The 22349-nt window shown below is 36.7% G+C and overlaps 1 protein-coding gene across 1 annotated transcript; it reads left to right on the top strand.

The window, feature by feature from the left end:
- Window positions 1-763: 763 nt before the first annotated feature.
- On the top strand, window positions 764-22063 carry agpat5 (1-acylglycerol-3-phosphate O-acyltransferase 5; the record flags this gene model as incomplete). The annotated part of the gene is given in 8 exon segments (NM_001015964.2): window positions 764-995; window positions 6241-6307; window positions 7764-7879; window positions 9572-9661; window positions 14216-14306; window positions 15962-16123; window positions 18264-18387; window positions 21149-22063. Coding segments are annotated over 8 exon segments (1095 nt in total). The 5' UTR covers window positions 764-776.
- Between the last annotated feature and the right edge of the window lie 286 nt (window positions 22064-22349).

Genomic DNA, 22349 nt, shown 5'->3' with positions numbered 1-22349 from the left:
GCGGCGCAATAGTACATTATATTTCAATTACTAACACTTTCATTTTTTAGTTTTACTGTTCCTTTCAGGAAGGCTGGCAGTTTTACGCATTCATTTCTATGCTGATCTTGTGCACCCATGACCCACAGCAAGTGCGTCTGAAGAATAATAGCCTCTCCCATGTGTCACTCACATGTTCAGCCAGCAATTACTAGCATTTTGACACCCACGTCCCTTCTAAAATGACATTGGCACAGGGTTGGATATACTTCCTGCATACTGCCTCAGTAACAGCTACAGCAGGAGTAGACCCCAGGGCATTGAAAAGACTGCAGCAAATTGCAATACATTTGAATTGATTCACTTCACCTTATCCCTACTAAGTAGCCCCTCCCCCTCCCTTACATACCAGGTACTCTTTACAACAATACTCCGCCCATTTTAGCACATGTGCAGTTACTTCCTGCCCACAATAAAAATGGTGTCAGCAAACTCGCCCTTTTACGTCCTAGCGCCCCGGTATGGTCCCATCTTTTCTCGGCTCCTCTCCGGTCTCAGTAATCAGCTACCGTTATAAAGTTTTTCTGAACACAGGCCCAGAAGCAGTTTTCGCCCACATGCAGTCACCCTTCTTACCACACACACTCATGCAGCTAAGGCCTACAAGCTCCGCCCCCTCTCCCTCTGTCAGTTCTGCGAGAACTGAGTCTCCACCTTGGCCCCACCCACTGCTTCTCTCACGTGTTGCCGGTTGTCAGTCGGTGTGTGTTCGGTGTGAGTGCCTATGAGCTGCAGCCATGCTGCTTTCCGCTGTGCTGTATACGTATGCCCTGCGCCACATGGTGCCCACAGCTTTCATGCTGGGCACGGCTCCCACCTACCTACTGGCCTGGGGTTGCTGGAGGGCCCTGAGCGCCGTTCTACCCGAGCGAATCTACCGGAGCGTGGATGACAGACTGTACACCCTGTACCAGAGCATGGTGCTCTTCTTCTTTCAGAATTACACTGGGGTGGAGGTCAGTGGATTCGAGGTGGACGAGTGTACATTGGGCACTAAGTGGGAAATATATGAGGCGACTGGGTGAAGTGAATTTCAGCCAATGGAGAGTTGGCTTTGAACTACAGCTGATAAATCCCAATACGATAGTTTATCATTATAATAAGCTATAATGGTATAATGATTATAAGCATTGCGCTTAATGTTATAATGGGATCACAAGGCATGAAGTAATGCACCTATAGAACGATAATGCACCTATAGAACGACTGCGGGCTCCCCTACCCCATGATTCGGATGAACTGTTCTATTTAATTCCTTTAGTGATAAGGGATTCATTGCAAGCCCTGCCCATATCATTGTGTGTGCTCTTATTTGTAATTGTCATAGTTGGTTACATGAACTAAACCAGTTTGTTTATCGTGTTTTGCCTCATTTGGTAAATGACCTTGGACTGATGCCTCTTGCCTGTGTGTCCCTTACAGAGCTGCATGGATGTTGCATTTGTCCTTGTACCCAGCATGGCATTTGTTAGCAAAACTGCACTTACATTTAGGTGGAAGTGTATTCACTGTAGTTATGGAAAAATGATTGACACAACTCATAAAGTATCCAGGATATTAGCAGAAGCTCTTCACACATTTTAAAGGGATAGTTTATCTTTAAGTTAACCTTTAGAATGCTGTAGGATTGCTTATTATATGCAGTTGATTTTTATTTCTTATAGTTAATTAGTTATATCCCTTCCCTTTCCAGCATTAGGCTAAAGTTTAATTTTTTGTAATGTAATTATTGCTTTTTTTTATTATATGTTACACTATTGGTCTTTCTCCTGTTCATCCTCCAGACTGTCATTCAAATCTCTGTCAGGTTGCTAGGGTCATTCAGCAACCCAACAACCAGATAGCCTCAGAAATCTCAAACTGGAGAGCTGCTGAACTAAAAAGTTATATAATTAAAAAAGAAAAACAATGCCAGCTGCAGATTGTCTTAAAATATCACTCTCTGTATCATGCTAAAAGATAATTTAAAGGTAACTTACCCCCCGAAACAATTACATCATTTTCTTATTTCAGTATATCTTTTAATTTGTAGTTGTATTAAAATTACAGCATGTGTATAGTCAAATTATGTAATATGCCCTTTAAACATCACTGCTTTCTTTATTTTTCTAGTTTTATTTCAGTTATTTCTTAGGGAAACTATTTATTATAATACCTGTTTTTTGTTTTCTCTTATTATGCTAGCATTTTTATTTTTATGTCACATTAGTGAAAGTGCCGTAGCAAATAAAAACACTGTGAATGATCACTGACTGCTTCCTGTTGTGGCAGTGGGAATTACAGTACATATGGCACTAAAAATCCAACCATCTGTATTTAGGCAGCTGTGCAGACCCGTGTTCTAGATAAGCCAAAATTGTCTGTGCCCAAAGTGATGACTTATTATAACTCCTAGATTTTGTTAGTGTAAGGGCCTTTACACCTGGGCCTTTATTTATGTGTTCCTCTGTGATTTGCATTTTTGTGCGTTCTACCTCATGGGAACCAGTGAGTCAACAGAGCACATTCTGTCCTATGGGACCTGTACCAGCAGCTAACCTTTTAAATTAACTTTAAGCATGATGCACTGAAATCACATGAGATGCAATATTAGGTGCCTCATGCACATTCAGCACTTTACTGTGGTCCTATTAGTAAAGACACCATAGAAAAGATTGGGCTCTGTTAACTGTTCCTGGGTGGTGCAACACATAAGAACATAAAAGAATGCAAGAATAAATGCCCTTGTGCAGGAGCCCTTATTATTTACAGCATCGATGATGCCATACCAGTCTTAGGGGCGTATTTATTATCCTGTGTAAAACTAATTCGCCGAAAAAACAGGAGTAAAAAGCTGTGTAAAATAAATGGAAAAGATCGCCGTCTGAACACAGGATATTACGCCATTATTTTCCATAAGTTCCGGTTGAAGAAAAAACGCGTAAAAAAATTACGCTGATTTTATGCCGGTTTTACACAGCGAAGCCTGGCGAATTTTCTCGCCATTTTTTATACAGCATAATAAATATGCCCCTAAGTGTGCTGTGATGCTTTATTGTACAGTGAATCACCATAAACCTCCCATAATGTCATGAGGGATTACATTCCCTTTGTTGCCATTATCACAAGATGACACTCAGATAGGAGCACACTTTGGGGCATATTTATTATGCTGTGTAAAAGACGGCGAGAAAATTCGCCACACATCGCCAGGCTTTGCCGTGTAAAAACGGCGTAAAATCGGAGTAATTTTTTTTTACGCGTTTTTTCTACCACCGGAACTTATGGAAGATAACGGCGTAATATACGGCTTTCAGGCGGCGATCTTTTCCATTTATTTTACACAGCTTTTTACTCCGTTTTTTCGGCGAATTAGTTTTACAGAGCATAATTAATATGCCCCTTTCTGTCAAGGTCTCCAGTCTAAACCTAGACTTGTGGTGTCCAGCTTCCTCAAATAGCTGAAAATTTTAACTGCCACTTGCCTCTTTGCCTTTAGCACTACACTATATGGATTATTGTCAGAAAAATGTTCCCTGTGTAAGTCGCTAGAAATAGCACAATAGGGATGTTTTGTGGCCTTGCCCACTGGAATCCCACTGCATGCCATTTAAAAGGGTGGCAACCTGTTCAGCATATTTAGGCCACATGTGACAATTTTAGTTAACGGAAAAGGACCTGCCTCAGGCAACAGAAAAGCATCTGCCTCAGTCTACTAAACTTGCAGTCTTTGTCTGCTATAGGAAAAACACTTAATAGGAATAGTGTTAATAGAAGGACACCACAGAACAAACCATTGCTCTAAATAAAAAATTGTTGCACATCTCAAGTTTGAAAAAGACCATCTGGATTTTCCAGAGTGCTTTTGGCACAATGTTCTGTGAGCAGATGACACAGAAGTTGAACTCTTTGGTAGAAACATGCAAGCGCTGTTCCTTCTAAGCTGTGCAATTATGTATGTGCACACAAATTTTGAGACCAGCACACACAATAAATTGTGGTGTGCACAAAGAATTTTGTACTGCGTACACCAATTTTTTTTGAAAGTGCGCACATGGTTTTAAAAAGGGCGCTCAAAAGAAATTTTTGCACACACAGCCAAGAAGAAATTATAGGGAACATTACATGCAAGGCTATGCTTGGTGGGGGAAAACATTGCACACCAATAGCTAATTACAGCCTTGTAGATAATAATGGTTTGCATTTGCATCACTTTTAAGTGAATTGTGTTTGTCTATTAATTTGTTCACCCTAGTCTTGTCAGGAAGGCATGGCAGTCAGTAGGCCCATCATTTCCTAAGGCTGCCTCCCATTTTTCTGAATGCAATAACATACACTATAGTTTGCATGAGTATCGTGGGATAACATTGGCTTTAGTCTTTCTATGCAGCACAGCATAACATTTTTTTTCTCATACAAAACAATGAGTAGTGTGCACAGGCAGTTCAGGGCATTTTGTTTCTTATATTTCCTTCTAAAGGGGACATGGGAATCAACATGCACAGTGCACTTATTCCTGAAAATATTCCAGGACTACTGTTTTGAGACAAAAGAGCGACACCCTCATTAGTAATACACATTTAATTACCCAAGAGCAAAATTGATTGTATATTTTTCACAATTTAAGCTGTTCACGTTGTGTAACTTAAATGCTAAATAATTTTTCATTGAGAATGCTGTGTAAATTTCAGAAAAAAAACAGTCTTTTATCCCATCCCCCCCCCCCCCCCCCCCCCCCCCACGAGTTGTCATTGCTTGAAATATACTTTCATTAGAAGCCATTTCATGTTAGACATATACTAAATGTATTGCACATTCCACTGGCACCACCTTAGTAGTTTATCTTTATTGTGCTTCATGAATCATGCAGAAAGCAATATCAGGGGTGAGTGTTGCAAATCATTTGAGAAGTAGCACACCCACTCACTTTGCATTATTTGTGTTTGGTCTGCACATGCACACTGGCGTCTGCCCTGCCTGCTACTCGCAACATGTTCTCATATGCTTTATAAATATTTTTAAGGGCCAAGTTGGATCTGTGATATGCATTTTTCACTGACTTATAATGTAAAAAAAAAAATATATATATATATAGTATGTTGCAAGAAGACAGGCACTCACTTATAAGTAGGTCCAAGGGAGCCTGGGTGCAGTCCCAAAATAATAGATGGAGTAGCTGTAGAGAGAGTCCGCACTCACAGGTCTTACAGAAAATGTAGAGGTGTTTATTCAAATCAACATCTAACGTTTCGGCTGCATCCACAGCCTTTCTCAAAGAAAATGTGAAACAAACAATGGTGCACTGAAAAAAACGAATTTGGCGCCAAACAATGACATCATAGGTGTGAATACATTAGCATACAGTGTGAAAAAAACGAATTCGGTTTTTTCAGTGCACCATTGTTTGTTTCACATTGTCTTTGAGAAAGGCTGTGGATGCAGCCGAAACGTTAGATGTTGATTTGAATAAACACCTCTACATTTTCTGTAAGACCTGTGAGTGCGGACTCTCTCTACAGCTACTCTTAACCCTACTGGTCTTTGAACTGGGCCCTTATTATGTATTGAGCAGCCCTAGAATATGGGCATATACTTAATAGCTATTTACCTGATTTTGATACCCCAGGGAACTACTGCTGTACATAAACTGGCTATGCTTATTTATTTTGCTTATGGTTTTGTTATTTCGCTTCTAATAATTGGTTCTAATTCTTTGTTTTTTATTCATATCACAGAGGAACTGGATGCCTGTTTATGCTTACCATAACCTTACAACTTATGCGTTCAAAGTTACATTATAATCTTTTTGTGCCTTTAATATTGTATTGACAAGTTGGGCTTTTCAAATTCTTAATGTTTAAACTGTTATGCTCACATCAATACAATAAATGTAGAAGTGTGATTATTGGCTTACACTGTATTGCGTCAGAGTAAACTTTTTTTATGTTTGCCAGTTACGTTTTATATCACAATAAATGAATAAATATTAGAAGTGAAGTTATGGGCAGTATTTTGACACAGTGGGTGGGGGCTTACTTGATTCGGCCAAGGAGTTAGCATTGGTTTATTTCAGATACTATGGTTCCCTCCAACATTTAAAACTCATACCATCAGGTTAATTGGCTCTTGACCATAGTGTGTATGAATGTGATAATTGTTTTTGTTTTTTTTTTTTTTTTTGCAACATTCTTTATACCTCTTTATTCATCTGTTTTTTTCTAGATAATCATTTATGGGGATTTGCCAAAGAAGGAGAATATCTTATACATCTCCAATCACCAGTGTACAGGTTTGTGTTCAGTATTTGTATAGTTAAGATAGTTATGGTAATGTGATTTATGTGAATTAATTCTTACCATAGCTTTTTCAACCCTTTTATATCCAGTGCAATGCTGCAGCTGAATTAGCCATTTAGAGCTGGAACCTGATAAATAGATAAATATATAATTTCAGTTTTTTAATCAACAATCTAGAATGGATACATCTTAACTTTTCAGTGCTTTTGGCATAATGTTCTGTGAACATTATGATACATAAGATACACTGGTAATAAGTAGGATTTACATTATATTTTCTTTTCTATAAAAGTTCGCTGAAGAATATTGGGACAGGTATCAGACTTCTTATGCGGAAACCCATATCCAGAACGTTCCGAATTACGGAAAGTCCATTTTCCATTTTAATCAAATAATTCACATTTTTAAATGATTTCCTTTTTCTCTGTAATTATAAAACAGTACCTTGTACTTGATCTCAACTAAAATATAATTAATCCTTATTGGGGGCAAAACAATCCTATCGGGTTTAATTACTGTTTAAATAATGTGTTTAGCAGACTTTAGGTAGGAGATCTGAATTACGGAAAGATCCCTTATCCAGAAAACCCCAGGTCCCGAGCATTCTGGATAATGGGTCCCATACCTGTATTTAGTCTGTTCTGTAACAGAAAGCCTTATTTATCCTTATATTAACATTAAAAATTTGCTTTTAAATTTCATAAAGAAATAGCATTTGAATAAATTTCATATACACAGGGTTGTACACTGCCAAAAAGTGGTGCTAAAAGTATTTTTTTTTCTAAATCCATAATTGGTCACTATAATGTCTATTATCTGTTTGTGTAATTTAAATCAGTTTCCTTTATATTATTCAATGTTCAGAGTGGCATTAGTAGCCAATAAGCATGTTAATATGCTAGCTTTCTGAGTCTGCAGATCCATTCTTAGTATAAACCAAAAAAAAAAAAAAGAAACCTGTCATCACAATTTATTCCAATAGGAATCCACTCCCCACATTACATCTGGCTGTAAGATATATTATTTACTGTATATCTTCTGTGCATTGCAAAATAAAGAATAAGTGAGAAGTTTTAGTTAAATAGACATGTTACTCCCATTTTCCACAAATGTCATCAACTCTAGAGAGGCTTGAGCTGGTGGGGTAAATGCAGACATTTGTGTACCCTGACTTCATACTATCAGCTGTTTAGAGGCCTGCTTAAAAAGTTTTTGTACATTTACAAAACCACAGTAATGCAAAACTAAATGTACCATTGACTGGGTACCTGTAGCAAATCACAAGCAAAAATAAGAAACATCAGACTCTTTGCCTTGGGTTATTGCACTAAAGGCACACTTTGATTCTGTTTATGTTTGCACTGACCTATAATACTGCAGATCTTATGTTATTTTGGGTTCTTGTTAAAGGTAATATTAATTTAACATAATATCTTATCCTGTTCACAGTTGATTGGATTGTTGCAGATATGTTGGCTGTTCAGCAAAATGCCTTGGGACATGTACGGTATGTTCTGAAGGATGGCTTGAAATTTCTTCCCCTATATGGATTTTATTTTTCACAGGTAATTTGGTCTGAATTTAAAAAATTGTGTGTTGTATAATATATAGGATAAGGCTTACACAAGCATACTGGGGCCACTTGGTCAACAATCCTGCCTGGTGCATGGAGCCTGGGGAAATGGCACTCCCCCAGCAATGCAGAAAAGGAATAGGTACCAGCATACCAGGTGATGTAAGTAAGGGACAAGCCCCTCGTGTTTATTGAGTCACACAAGCTGGTACCTATTCCTTTTCTATTGTATATTATAAGCATTAATACTTTATGGGGCCTATTTATTATGCTGTAAAATGAAATTCAATAAAATAACAGTGTAAAAAGCTTTGTAAAATAAGTGGAGAACTTTGCAGTTCCAAACGCCAGATTTTACACCGCTATTTTCCGTAAGTTCCAGCAGAAGCCTGGTGCTGTGTGGCGAATTTAGTCAAAAGAGGCAAAATCTGCCTCTATATATCAAATAACTGTATCCTATCACTCCAAATTGCACAGTGGTAAGTTGATATTCAGTAATACAAAATATAAGCAACATATACAATACAAACAAGAGAGCGTCTTTATTACAAGTGGGTATTGATTTTGCCCTGTGCCATAGATATTTTTGCAAACAATTTTGATGTATATATTGGGTGTGAAATTCTTCACAGTTTGATGCTCAAACGCTTTTTGACGAGAAACGTTTACATTGGCTTTGTCACTATTATATGTGCTGACAAAGGGAATATTGTATGTAACACTTGTTAGTTACACTAAGGGAAATGGCAGGTGGGACGTTTTGTTGCCAGGGATTAATCTCTGCTACAGTGTGTGACAAAATGTGCCTTGTTTCCTCTTTACCACCTAACATGCGAATCAGCACTGGGGAAACCGTCTCAGTGCAAAGTTACCAGAGGTTGCCTCGTGAGGAAACTTCACGCTACTTCAAAAAGTAGCCATGCCGCGTATGTTTGCCATGTTAGTTGGTGGAGTGGAAACGAGGAATGTTTTGTTGCACGCTGTTGCCAAGATTAATCACAGGCAACAAAATGTACCATTTGTCATTACCTAACTGTTATCTGGTATTTAAACATGCGCACTATAACTCTATTTAACTTGAATGGCAGTCCCCATAGTGACACAGTAGCTTATTTATATAAGCTATAATGGAATTTCTCAAGCATACACACAGTTTGTATCAGTGAAGGGTAAAAGTGGCAATTAGCAAGCCACCAGTGTTAGCTTTCTGATTGTTCAGTCCATTGACCCATTGTAAAATAGTGTAAGAGGGGCCATTTACGCTATAGCCACTACAGTGTCACACCTGGTCATTAGTATTCTTTGTGTGCACACTAAATCAAAACATAACAGTCAAGTATTTATATGAAGTAACTTTGGACATTATTCCTAGGCTTAATAGAGAAGCATCAAATTCGGCAAAATACAGTTAGAAATCCTATGACCCAACAAACATAGTTTAAAGGTCTAACTCCCCTTTATAGGATCTGGATATCTCTTTCCTGTTTTTGTGCATGGATCCCTATATTTATCCACTAAAAATATAGATGCATTTAAGTTTATCATTATCATTTTGATGTGAAATCTGTATTTGCTACTTAATAAAAAGAAAGCTTATTTACATGAAATATAGTTATAATACAGTGTCACTTGTATTCCATTTAATTATATAAATAACAGTTTTAAAAAAATATTTTTTTCACAGCATGGGGGACTTTATGTCAAAAGAAGCTCAAAATTCAATGAAAAGAAGATGAGAAACAAATTGGCGTCTCAAATTAAAGCAAATACTAAGGTAACTTTCCACAATTTGCTTAGTATTTAGAGAGACCCCAATGTTTATGGGCAGAATTGTTCTCACCTGCTTTCATTTAATGGATAAATATTGAGTTATTTTCACTACAACTGTATACTGAAAATATATATTTCCTGCAAAGTTATTGGCAGCTTTATGTATCTGCATATTTCTAACTATGGATATATACTCTCTGTTAGATATTTGTTGCAGTAAATAGAATCAAACCATTTAATAAGATTTAGACAGGCCCAGACTGGCAATCTGTGGATTTTGGCAAATGCCAGAGGGGCTGCTGTAAGATGCCATAGACAGTCACTATTTAGTGGACTGGTGGGGAGCTGTTTGGACCTCTGTGTACTTGAAATGCCAGGGCCTATTTTGAATTCTAGTCCAGACCTGTAATCAGATAATGATATTGTAAGACAATTTGCATTTGGTCTATAGATTTATTCTTTGTTGCTGTCAAAACATGTTACATTTGGTTTTGTGCCTTCTCATTTTGGAAATTATCAGACTGTTTGGGTTTATTTACCCTGGTGACTAGGTGACTTACAGAGTAGAAGATAAGACTGCTTTCCAGTGTAACCAACAGCTGAAGAAAAAACACTTCAATAAATCTTCCCAGGCAGTGAACAATGTGCAGTCATACTCGAACGTAGTAATATGCTAAAAGGCATCATTGTAGTCGCAAAAGATCAATTCTCTTGATGCAGTTGTACTGTGCCTAGAACAGTTCAGCAAAATGACCACAACTGCATGTGCATGTTATTGCAAATTGAACACAATTACGTGGAAGTCCGCCTGTCATTTTCAGTGTTTGGCGCACAATTGATGTCGGTGCCGAATTCTTAAGCGGCAAGTGTGCTGCGGCTATTGACAGTGGGCGCAAGCGGAACCCTGGAGCTACTGCCTGGTCAGGAGGTGACAATAGCTGTACCTGATTAAGAACGGAATACAGGAAGGACTGAATGGCACCAAAAGAAAATATATGGAAGTGCAAGTAGCGCATTTTAACACAAATACCTTTGATGAAAGTGGTTTTGCTCGCAACTCACTGCAGTGAAATTGTGGGGACATCAACTGTGCTTGCTGATGCAAATAACCCCTTAAATATACAGTGCTGTCAGTCAGGTCCTTCAACCAGCCCCATGCAGTAGAACAAAATAGAAGTGTAAATTAATGATTTTTCTTGCTGAAACATTTGTAATGGCAGTGGCAATATGGTAGAGAAAAAAAACGGATATGTAATAAAGTGCGTGCTACTTTTTACATTTTTTTCCTTGAATGCTATCAAACAGTCAAGTTCATGTTTTTACGCGAAAAAAGCATTGTGTGCCATGAAGAATCGCATTTCATCACAATCTGTATATCCTATTACTTTTTTATGGGGCTGAATCTTAAATGTTTTAATGAACTTGTAAAATAAATAAAATTGCTTGATAATATTCTTATTGACTTCTATAGAACCTTGCCAGCCTTTACTTGGTGAAATTCTTCTGACTAGTTTCCCCCCTTGCTTTTTGGAGGCTTCAGATATGTTTTTGCAAAATGTAGCCTGACTTGGATGTTTTTCTTTGTAAGAAAAGGCTTTCATCTTGCCATTCTACCCCCTAGCCCAGACATATGTAGAATACGGGAGATTGTTGTCACATGTACCACACAGCCAGTACTTGCCAGATATTCCTGCAGCTCCTTTAATGTTGCTGTAGGCCTCTTGGTAGCCTCCCTGACCAGGGACGTCCAGTTCTTGGTAATGTCACTGTTGTGCCATATTTTCTCCACTTGATGATGACTGTCTTCACTGTGTTCCATGGTATATCTAATGCCTTGGAAATTCTTTTGTGCCCTTCTCCTAACATTGAGATCCCTCTGATGCTTTGGAAGCTCTGTGGACCATGGCTTTTGCTGTGGGATGCGACTAAAAAAATGTCAAGAAAGACAGGCAGGTGTATGCTGACTCCTATTTAACACGATTTTGAATGTGATTGCTTAATTCTGAAGACAGCTACATCCCCAGTTAGAAGAGGGTGTGTACACTTATGCAACCACATTATTTTAGTTTTTTTGGCTTTCTTCCCTCCACCTAAAAGATTTCAGTTTGTTTTTCAATTGAGTGGTAAAGTTTATAGGTCACCATTAAAGGTGGAAAAAGTTCTGAAATGATTTATCTTTGTCTCATTTTTGTACAGCACAGTAACCTGACATTTTACCAGGGGTGTGTAGACTTTTTATATCCACTGTATGTGGGTTATACACCCATATTACTAATATTATGTTACTTTGCCCATGTGTACAAATGGTAAGGGATATAATAAAAGGATATAGATTATTTTTGGGGTCCACTTTCACAGTTTTAATAAGTGAATATAGAGGGTAGGGATGCACTGAATCCAGGATTCGGTTCGGCCAGGATTTTTCAGTAGGGTTTGGATTCAGCCAAATCCGCGGTCCTGGCCAAACCAAATCCTAATTAGCATTTGCCAATTAGGATTTGGAGGGGTTAAATGTCGCCGCGTGAACACGGAAGTGGGAAATTTTTTACCCTTCCAAATCCTAATTAGCGTATGGTAATTAGGATTTGGTTCGGTATTCAGCTGAATCCCTACGATGGAATCGGCGGTTCGGCTGAATCCGAAAAACTGGTTTCGGTGCATCCCTAATAGAGGGTCTTGCTGCATATAATATAGAAGTTGTTTACCACATTAATTTAGTTCAAAAAGCAATACAGCCTCCAGTATATAAACAAATCTAGCCTTTCTTCCCTACAAACAAGACATTTGCAGTAAGTATACATTTAAAGAATATCTGGTGCCAATTGACTTTTTCCCATGACTCCCTTAATGGATTGTAACTAAATTCTTGGGATTGCTGTATTTTTTTCTTATTATAATAACTGATGCTTTGCTTTGTTAACTTGTTGCTTTATGTTTGTCTTGACAACATATGATAGTTTCCAGTTGTTTAATCTCTTCTCTGTGAATTTATGGGCATCCCAGAATATTCTAACAAAAATGTTAAACCCTTGTAATGTAATTACATATCTTAATACATTATTATTTTTTAAAGCATATTGCATAATAAAGCCCTAGTATACAGTCTGTGGCAAGCAGTAATAATAACACCTTTAATGATATAGTGCTGATATATTAAACAGCGTTTTACAGGTTTTATACAATTATTCAGTCCCTGCCCCCAGGGAGCTTACAGTCCAGTTTCCCTATTAAAGTCATACGGATGCAAGTTAAAAAAAAAAAGTCATACGGATGCACACACACTTACACACTAGAGTTTTTTCACACTAGAGGTATTTCAACATCCTAGAAAGGAACAAAACGACAACAACAATTGCTTTTATCCAGCACCATTTTTACTTCTTCGACTGATCGAAAAACCTCCCCTGATCCCCTGTACACAGGCGCCCCCCTGCTTTTTCCCTATTCAAACCAGTTCCCTGCTTACCCTTTTTCATTAGGCCATGCTTTGATTTCTAAAGAAAAGGTGCCAACAACACAGCACACACAAGCCACACAAACACTGTGGGCAGCTAAAAAAAAAAAACCAATGTGGTTTTGCCATTATTAAGTATGTATGCAAGTCCCTTGCATAAAGGTTTTCTATGTAAGAAGGTTTTTGGTGAGAAGAAATTCAGGCACATAGAGGAAAGATGTATAAAGTGCATGCGAGGAGAGAGTGGCAGATATTTTCTTAAAGAGACTGGTCCTGAAGGCACGTCTGTTGTGTGGGTGCTGAGCTAGCTAGCAGAGGTCCCCCTGTACAGTTTGGGAACTACTACAAAAATGTATACCCTTGGGAAGTACTACAGAAATTAATACCCTTGCTAAGCCGGAGGACATTTAAGATACATGCGTATTCCTGGGACATACAATATTGGAGAACTTACAACATTATAAATAAATAAATGTATATCTTTTAGATTTTGTATTTACATTACTTTTGACTGAAAGTTCCAAGTTCAAATATTTGTAGAAAAGGAGCTTGTGCTACCATAGCTTATGCAGTGTGCCATTGAAATCACAAGATGCTTATTTAATTTCAGCATAAGATCGTTCATCAGCGTCCATCGCTAACATTATTTGTTTATATAAACATCCATATCATAAATAATACTGGGTTTTAATAAAAATAGGAAATGCTCTGGCAGGGTTTGTCAAAGTTCCAAACAACAACAAGAAATTAACTGCAAAACTGTATTTTCAGCCTTGTTGCAGTGATTTAGTAAGAATGAACATTTCATCCAAAAATCTTGAAGGGGCTCATTGTATAACTGATGTTTCCTAACGTATTTTATTGAAAGGAGTTAAATTACACATTAACAGTCTGGATATGCAAATATTGTTTTGGTGACAGCTAAATGTGACCCACACAGCCAGTTTCACTGTGTGGAGGTCCTGAGCACAGTTTAAGAAAGTCATAGGAGAGGCATTGCATGGTCAGAGTACTCATCTGTATATGTATTAAAACGTGCACTTGTTGACTGTCATCTGCTGCTACATTATGTTTCTGTGCTTAATATTTTTTTGTTCTTGGCAGATGTATCTTGTCATATTTCCAGAAGGAACACGTTATAATCCCAACATCCCAAAGGTCATTGCAGACAGCCAAGCATTTGCTAAAAAAGAAGGTAATTTAATTACCTTACAATTAGTAAGGTATAGCGTATATATAAATGAATATCCATTAAATTGTATATGGTACTGAATGTTTTAAAATGATTCCTTATACAGGTATCGGACCCCTTATCCGGAAACCCATTATCCAGAAAGTTCCGAATTATGGAAAGGTCATCTTTCGTAGACTCCATTTTAATCAAATGATTCACATTTTTAAAAATTATTTCCTTTTTCTCTGTAATAATAAAACCGTACCTTGTACTTGATCCCAACTAAGATATAATTAATCTTTATTGGAGCCAAAACAATCCTATTGGGTTTAATTACTGTTTAAATATTTTTTTTAGTAAACTAAAGGTAGGAGATCCAAATTACAGAAAGACCCCTTATCTGGAAAACCCCAGGTCCCGAGCATTCTGGATAACAGTTCCAGTACCTGTACAAGAAAATTAGCTTCTATGCACTGATATGGTTTGTGTTTATATGTATGCAAGTACATTATTAAAGCAAAGTGAAAATAGCCAGTCTCCAAATTGCTGTAGGCCTGTGCCTGCACTTTGTATCCAGTTAAATACCTTTGTACCGTGCTCACAGAGTAAAGATGTCCTGTTTAAAAGGAGGCCCTTTGCACAACACAATTTCCACTCTTAATCCAGAAACAGGCTGGCAACTGCATATTTTAATTATGATGAGGTCCTAGGTTCAATTATAGCCAGGGCATTATCTGCAAGGAATTTATATGTTCTTCCCATGGTTGTGTAGTTTCTTCTAGGTATTTCTCTTTTTTATGTCTATATGTAATTATTTTCTAAATATTACACTGGGTAATTTAGAGGGGTTTCCAGCAGTTTGATATTTTTCCCCAGTTATTTAGATTTTTCAGAGGGTCAGGAAAGTGTTCAATAAATTGTCACAAGCATTTGCTGGCTTGATCATTGTGTCGTTTCCTTAAAATGTTTTTGACTGCTTTAAAGAGTCCACTGGCACCAAATGGTTAAGACCTAAACATTAACAGGCTTTGCATTAAACATAACACAATTCTAATTAATGCGGCTCACTATGAATCAGTGATAAAAAAATGAGTGAAAAATGAGTGAAAAAGTGAAAAACAAAGTATTTCTGTTGATAACGCGCTACTTCTAGTACAATACTTCCGTACTGGCTCATGATATATTGTTTCATATATGATCTTCTTTCCTGCTTTCACACAGCTCTTGTGTGAGGCAAGGTGTTTATACTGTAAGTAAAGGATGATATTGCAAACCTTCATGCATACTTTAAATTCCCATGCTATAGAATCCTCCAGTTTGCATCATATTTTCAATAATGTAACATATTCCATTTTTATATAATTCATATCATCCTCTTCTTCCACTAATCTCCCAATTTATTGTTGTCCAGTAAATTGAACAACAGGTTTTTCTGTTAAACAATATATATATATATTTCAACCTTACGGTCATTAAGGTTGTTTTACTTTATTCATATTGATGTACATGTTGGCTGTAATTCTCAGCCTTATAAGTGGCATACAACAATTTGTATCATATATATTAAAAAATTAGGTTCTTTTTTCCTTAATGGTTATGAAATGTTTACATGGTTGTATTTCATATTCTGCATGTTCAAAATATCTATTGAATATATGACATATATCTAATTGTAGGGCTTCCTGTATTAAAGCATGTGCTGACTCCGCGTGTAAAGGCAACTCATGTTGCAATTGATGTAATGCAAGATTACCTTGATGCAGTTTATGATGTAACCGTTGCATATGAGGGGACAATTGGTAACGGTGGGCAAAGGAAAGAAGCTCCCTCTATGACAGGTATTGTTTCATTTCTGTTTCAATTATATTAGTGTTTCCTATTCTGTTTTTTTTTTTTTTTTTTTTTTATTCCTTAGGGGACACAAATTGAGTTGAGGGAATTAGCTTTGTTACCCAAAAATTCAATCAAGAACAGTTGTGCAACACATTTTTTATTATAGGGGATAATGGAGATCTAAGCTTTATGTGTTTTCTTAAGGGGGACTCAATGTATATTTATTCTATACAATATATTTTTTGGCAGATTCCTTGCAAAACTGTTACAAATTGGCTTTTTGTCAACTTTATGTATGCTTGCCAAATATCTTCTTCCAGAGCAAACAATTCATTTTACATGACTTCTGCACTTATCAGTTGAATTATTAGCTATATGAAACTGCATTGTACAACATGTTGAGCCCACACTTTAGACTTAAGTCTTCTCTATATGTGTGCTTCTCTGCCAAGTTTTCCATGTATTTATGGACTGCAATTCAGCTCCGGTTAGTGGAATTTGATTAGATACACTTATGGGAAATACTTAGGTAATTGTTCAATATTAACTGTTATAAATACCATTTACATGTTTATAATGTAAATATAAACATGAGAGATAATAGGGACCCCTGGTCCCAAGAATTCTAGATAACAAGCCCCATACCTATACCTTAAAGGACATGTAAAGGCTACATCAGTTGGGCATGTCTCCCCCACCCAAATGACATCATCTGTACTGCATATATCCCCTCCGTTTGCCAGCACCATCACATTATCCTAAAGCAAATAGCAGCTTTCATCTGGTGGCCATTTTTCCTCTGGTACATAATTGGATACATTTAAATCTGCAAACAGCATACAAACACAGACCCTTATTCAGCATACATTTCATCAAGAATACAGGCTCACACAGGCACAACTGTCTTTCATAAAGTTCTGCTTTGTTTGAGCACTAATGGTAAAGCTGAGCTCAGGAGAAAAAAAACTGAAGCAGACTGCTGGAGCTGAGTTTCTATGGGAACCAGCAATTCCATCTCTTTACTGACTTCTAGACTGGAGGGCATGTTTAGTCATCTGAGCTTAGAACAACTGAGCATGCCCACAAGCCAACAGCCAAAGCAAATTCCTGAGGGTGGGGGCTGAGTGGGTTACAGGAGGAGAAGCAAATCTAAGTGATTAAGGGGATGTTGCAGCCTTACTATTAACCTCTGGACAACCAGTGTGGCAGGTATTGAAAGATTTCAGAGAGGCTGTTCACTGATTAAATTTTTGTGTTTGGGTTTACATGTCCTTTAATCTTGTGTTTCGTTGCATTTGATTGAAATTGTATTTTCTTTTCCCCCTGTGACCCTGTCCTAAAGCCATGTATGTATACCTTTTATTTTAAAGTACTGCAAGGTTACACAGTGCTGTACAATATTAAATGAATAAAAGTACACACAGGAAGGACAAGCATTATAATAAGTATAAGCGTATTAAGTGCCACATGGTTGGAGACATAGCATGAAGGAGATCCCTGCTCCATAAAGGGATCTCCCATTCCTTTATTTTTAATAAATATAGTGTAGTAAAACCAATTACCAACCATACACAAACAGAAAATAGATCATTATGTATGTACTTCCATATGCAGAACACTCCAGTACATCAGTGTTAAGTATACCAAATCACATAGTCACAAAATGTTTTTAATAAATTGCAATTTATACTATACTGTACAATAAGAATACATAAATAAAATGAGTTTTAATCTTACTTTATTCTCCTGCTTATATAGAAACTGTGATGTGTGTGTTCTGGTTTTATAGTCCTAAAAACTGCATGTTTTTTCCATAAGAAGCAACTTGTTTTTTCCTGTATATGCAATATCAGTGTATATGAGAAAATCTTGGATGCACCAAAGTTTTTTTTCAGTTCATGCTGGGTTTTTTTTTAATTTTTTCGCATGTGAATGTGCAAATTAGTGTTTGGATTGAGTTCAGAATTTGGCCAAATCTTTTGAAGAGGATTTGGTATTTGGCTAGATTGAAAACTTGTGAATTTGGTGCAAGCCTAACTATTAGCAGGGTAATATGTATTTGCACAGTGCTTGAATCTTGAGCTCCAGCTGTATCCTTTGTTACATATCCATTGTTGATATTTTTGGTATCCTATGTTTTCACAGAATTTTTGTGTAAGGAATGTCCAAAGATTCATATTCTTCTGGAACGAATTAGTGTAAAGGATATTCCTAAGGAGCAGACATTTATGAGAAGATGGTTGCATGAGCGCTTTGAAGTGAAAGATAAGTATGTAGATTTATTTTTATTTTGTCAGTTATTTTAATGTTATGCATGCATCGTTGTTGTCTTTATGTGTCACTACTTAGGTAATAGAGAGGAATCTGTTCTAGAATGGTGCAGTTACATATAGAGAACCTCTTTATAACTAAAATTGTAAAATTCTGGTTAGAGAAAAGACCAAACTGGTTTGTTGTGGAAGTTCTCTATACAACTTTTATTTTTATTCACACTGATCACAGGACTCTGCTATGTCTTTTGTGGTGTAAAATCTTATTTTAAATGTCATGTACACACTTTTATTAAAGGGATAGTTCACCTTTATGTTAACTTTTATTTGCATTAACTTGTATGTTATAGAATGGCTCATTCTTAGCAACTTTTCAGTTGGTCTTTATTATTTCTTTTGTATAGTTTTTGAATTATTTGCCTACTTCTGATTCAGCTTTCAAATGGGAGTCACTGGCCCCAGCAGCCAAAAAAAACCAATCGTTATTGTTACTTTTTATTAATTATTTTTCTCTTCAGGCCCTCTGCTATACATATTCAAGTCTCTAATTCAAACCATTGGTTTCTATACTTTAGACCCTAGCAACCAAAAATTGGTGCTAAAATTCCACACAGAATTTAATCAGGAAGCTAAATAATTCAAAAACCACAAATAATTAAAAATGACCTACTGCAGATTTTCTCAGAATATCACTCTCTACATAATACTAATGTTAATTTTAAGATGAAGAACCCCTTTAATAGGTGCACCAGAGATTTTACATACAAAGTTTAAACTTAAAAGGGAACTCAGCCAACTTTGTGTTTCACTTTAGGTAGACTTCTATCACTATCATCAGAAATGGAATTGTCAGTCACTAAGAAAAAAATCTTAGCAAGCCAAATGATATATCTAGTAGCTTTGGGATGATAGAAAGCTGCCCCCACTCTGTGTCGCAGTAGTGCCATTCACCTTGCATTAGCTCTGGTTATGTTGTGTATAACACTAAAACCATTATAGGTAATAAAGGGCACTAAGTTTGCCCAGGAGCAGTAACCAATAGCAACCAATAAAAAGATTGCTTTTAAACAGGTGGCCAGTACATGTTTCCTGCTGATTGGTTGCTTTGGGTTACTTCTCCTGGGCAAACTTAGTGCCTTTTATTACATAACCCCCTTAGAAGGGATCTCTAGATATTTTTTTACCAGCCGACCAGAATAGACAATACATCTGTACTGTATGCTCTACATGCTCCCTGTATTTCATCTGTATGTATGCCGCGTGCTCTCCATGTGCATAGGCTTGAGCTGTGAGTTCAGCTATCCATAATAATTGTGCCATGGATGTGTGACAAGATGTAATTGATTAATGTTTTATGACCCTGTTATGATCCCTTTGATTTGAATGAAATTAGAAGGGACCATGTGGATGAAAGTGAAGTTCTTCCTTTGCATAATATACAATTGCATGTGTTAAATTCAATATGCAGCGTTTTAACAAAACTAGAATATTCATATAACACCTGTTTCTTCTCTTCTTTGATTAATAATGTACTTTTAGGAATTTTCTTTTTTTATATATGTGCTTCTGAGTTTTTTTGATATGCGGGTTAAAAATTTACTTTCAGGAATGCTCATTATTTATCTACTTCTCTTTAGTTTTTTCCTGTGTGGGTCCCTCCCCCCCCCCCCCCCCCCCCCCCCATTCACCACTTTAAGAGTATGAAACCTTATTCCTGGGATTGAGGATTCTGTGTTCCTTAAAGCCTTGGATATCCCTATAATTTCATACATAACATGTTAATGTCTTCCAGGGAGTAGGGTAGATAGTTTTCCCAACAATATTTATCATTGCTGTTTCTCATATCTGACAGTGCTTTTACCCGCCCAGGCTTTTAATATTCAACTTTTTTTGCACAATTGAGTTTCCCCAATCCTTTACACCAAGGGATAAGGATTACGATGGTAATTACGATGCTTAGACTGTAAACTCAACATGGCGGGGACCTTTTATCTTCTTTGTCTTTTAACATGTCATCCTCATTTATTTCTATAGCACCATCATGTTACATAGCACTTTGCCCTACTTACTTTATTAATATAAATATATAACAAGCATATAGAAAAACATATAACTTAGCAAACAAGGGTTACATAATATGAATGTGAACTGAGGGCCCTGCTTACAATCTATAGGGTGAGGAACCATTGAGAAGTAAGAATTTTGAAAACAATTGTTGACTCTTTATGATTAGCTGAAATCTGATGAAGGAGAAGAGAGGTGATGGTCAGAAGCAGAGAGTGAAGGACTATACTTTGAGCCCAAAGGGAGGGGCTTCATTGTTAGGTGCCTTGAATGTGAGTGTTAGTAATTTAAATTTGGGAGGAAATTGGGAGCAAGTGAAGGGATTTGCACAGGGGTGTGGCTGATATGGAGTGATGAGATAGAAGTGTGAGCCTAGCAACAGCGTTTAGGATAGGTTAAAATTGTGAAACACGTTCTACTAGAATGCCTCCAATGCATAAGATGCAGTATACAAGACGGAAAATAATTAGACACTGAATAAGTATTTTAGCTTTATCTGAGCTGAGGTTAGGTCCTGTATGGCACAGATGAATATATTGGGGTTTAGCAAGGCATTGGATGTGGGGTGCTACTGACAGATTGGAGTCTAGAATATTTCCTAGGCACTGCACCTGTGTGGTTGACTGTCGTTGACAAAGGTGGCAGACTGTCTTTTCTAATCTGCAAAAATTAATTAATTTTTATGCTTTTTTTTAGGGTGTTGACAGAATTCTATGATTCCACAGACCCTGCAAAAAAGAATACATTTCCTGGGGTAGGTCATAATGCCAAACTGGATTTAAAGAGGACTTTACCATCATTTTTGCTTTTAACTGGAGTGACTGCTGGTATGCTTTGCACAGAAACGGGAAGAAAAGTTTATTTGAACGCATGGATTTATGGGACCCTCATTGGAATTATGTGGGTCAGCATCAAAGCCTAAACAAACTGTTTACCTCTGATCAGCTGCATATTATACCAAAACTTTATTTTGTCATACATGTAGTACCTCTGCATTTACAGCCTTTGTCTTTTTTTTAAATAAAAAACAGGATGTGATTTAGCTAAACAAGTTATTAATCCAGCGCTATCAACATTTACTCCCAGCACTGTGAGAGGATGTTTTTAAGTTACTATTATTGTCCTGTGTCTTTGTTCAGGTTCAGGTGTGACCCATCTAATGGGGTCTCATGGTAAGGGGCTTTTTCTGGTATTATAATACTGAAATATATATCTGGTTTGGGTTTAAAGCCAACCGTGAGACACAGAGCTATGTTCTACATTACTGCACTAGAATTTGCTTTGGCTTGCAATTCATATAGAATATGAATATTCAATATGAAGGTTTTCATTTCTAGATTTCTGATTAGAATTTTTATGCTGCCTTTGACATTTTATATAAATGCTTTTATTTTTTTTTATTTTTTTTTGGAGCGAGCATGTAATGTTGCCATTCATACTAAAGCCTGTGCCTTTTTGGTATGTAATTTATCCAGATTTATTTATAAATGCGTTTTCCCCTTGACCTCCCCACATCAGCTATGAGTGATTAATTCAACAATTTTGGAAACTTTTTACCAGAAAAGAAACCACATCAACAAATCATGGTAATTTATTTTAAGTTTTTAGCATGTAATTAGGAGAATGATTTTTTGTTTGTTTTCATTTGTGTTTAAAGAAGAAATAAGAATAATTGGATGGCAATTTCAGTGTCTGTCAGGATATAAATAACCCCCTATTTATATATAACAAACTGTCAACTATTTTCATAATGTTTGTTCATATATTAGTTAGCATGCCTTAACTTGATTTAGGCAATATTTGTGTCAAATTTTATAGTGTTTGGTCCAGAAATTGAATTTGTGGCAGCATTTTTGCACATTATTAGTAAATTTTGAATGCTGAAGACACACAGAGC

This window comes from Xenopus tropicalis, chromosome 5, assembly GCF_000004195.4.
Source record: "Xenopus tropicalis strain Nigerian chromosome 5, UCB_Xtro_10.0, whole genome shotgun sequence".
Taxonomy (NCBI): Eukaryota; Metazoa; Chordata; class Amphibia; order Anura; family Pipidae; genus Xenopus; species Xenopus tropicalis.
The sequence above is the reverse complement of the archived record's forward strand: the minus strand, read 5'-3'. Positions and strand labels throughout refer to the sequence as shown.